This window comes from Pterocles gutturalis, unplaced genomic scaffold (genome assembly GCF_000699245.1).
Source record: "Pterocles gutturalis isolate BGI_N339 unplaced genomic scaffold, ASM69924v1 scaffold38102, whole genome shotgun sequence".
Taxonomy (NCBI): Eukaryota; Metazoa; Chordata; class Aves; order Pterocliformes; family Pteroclidae; genus Pterocles; species Pterocles gutturalis.
The window spans coordinates 557-836 of record NW_010111509.1 but is presented as its reverse complement, the minus strand read 5'-3'; the positions used below and the strand labels follow the sequence as shown (position 1 = coordinate 836).

Below are 280 nucleotides of genomic sequence, written 5' to 3'. Positions count from 1 at the left end.
ACGCTGCTCCCAGGGGGTCAGCCCGCAGCCCCTGTCCCTCCACAAGCTCTCCCCAACACGTGCTGTCCTGTTCCCCTTTCCCTGGGGACAGAAAAGCTCACGGGGATGGCCCTCGCAGCTGCCAACAGCTTTTACTCCAGGTGTGTCCGAGCGCAGTGGAGACGCTGCGGTATGTCAGGGGTGCTCAGTAACTACATCTGCTGTCTCCTGCAGAAACCTGAAGGAAAACGATCAGGATGGGGTCAGCTACGTGGGCGACTTCCTGGAGAAGCTAGCACCC

At 60.4% G+C, this 280-nt stretch overlaps 1 protein-coding gene across 1 annotated transcript in view; it reads left to right on the top strand.

The window, feature by feature from the left end:
* Nucleotides 1-105: 105 nt before the first annotated feature.
* Nucleotides 106-280, top strand: part of LOC104461985 (apolipoprotein A-V-like) — a gene marked incomplete at its 3' end in the record, with an annotated part of 714 nt that continues 539 nt past the window's right edge. Inside the window, 2 exon segments of the mRNA XM_010073749.1 lie at nucleotides 106-140; nucleotides 214-274. Coding sequence (XP_010072051.1) covers nucleotides 106-140; nucleotides 214-274 — 96 coding nt within the window.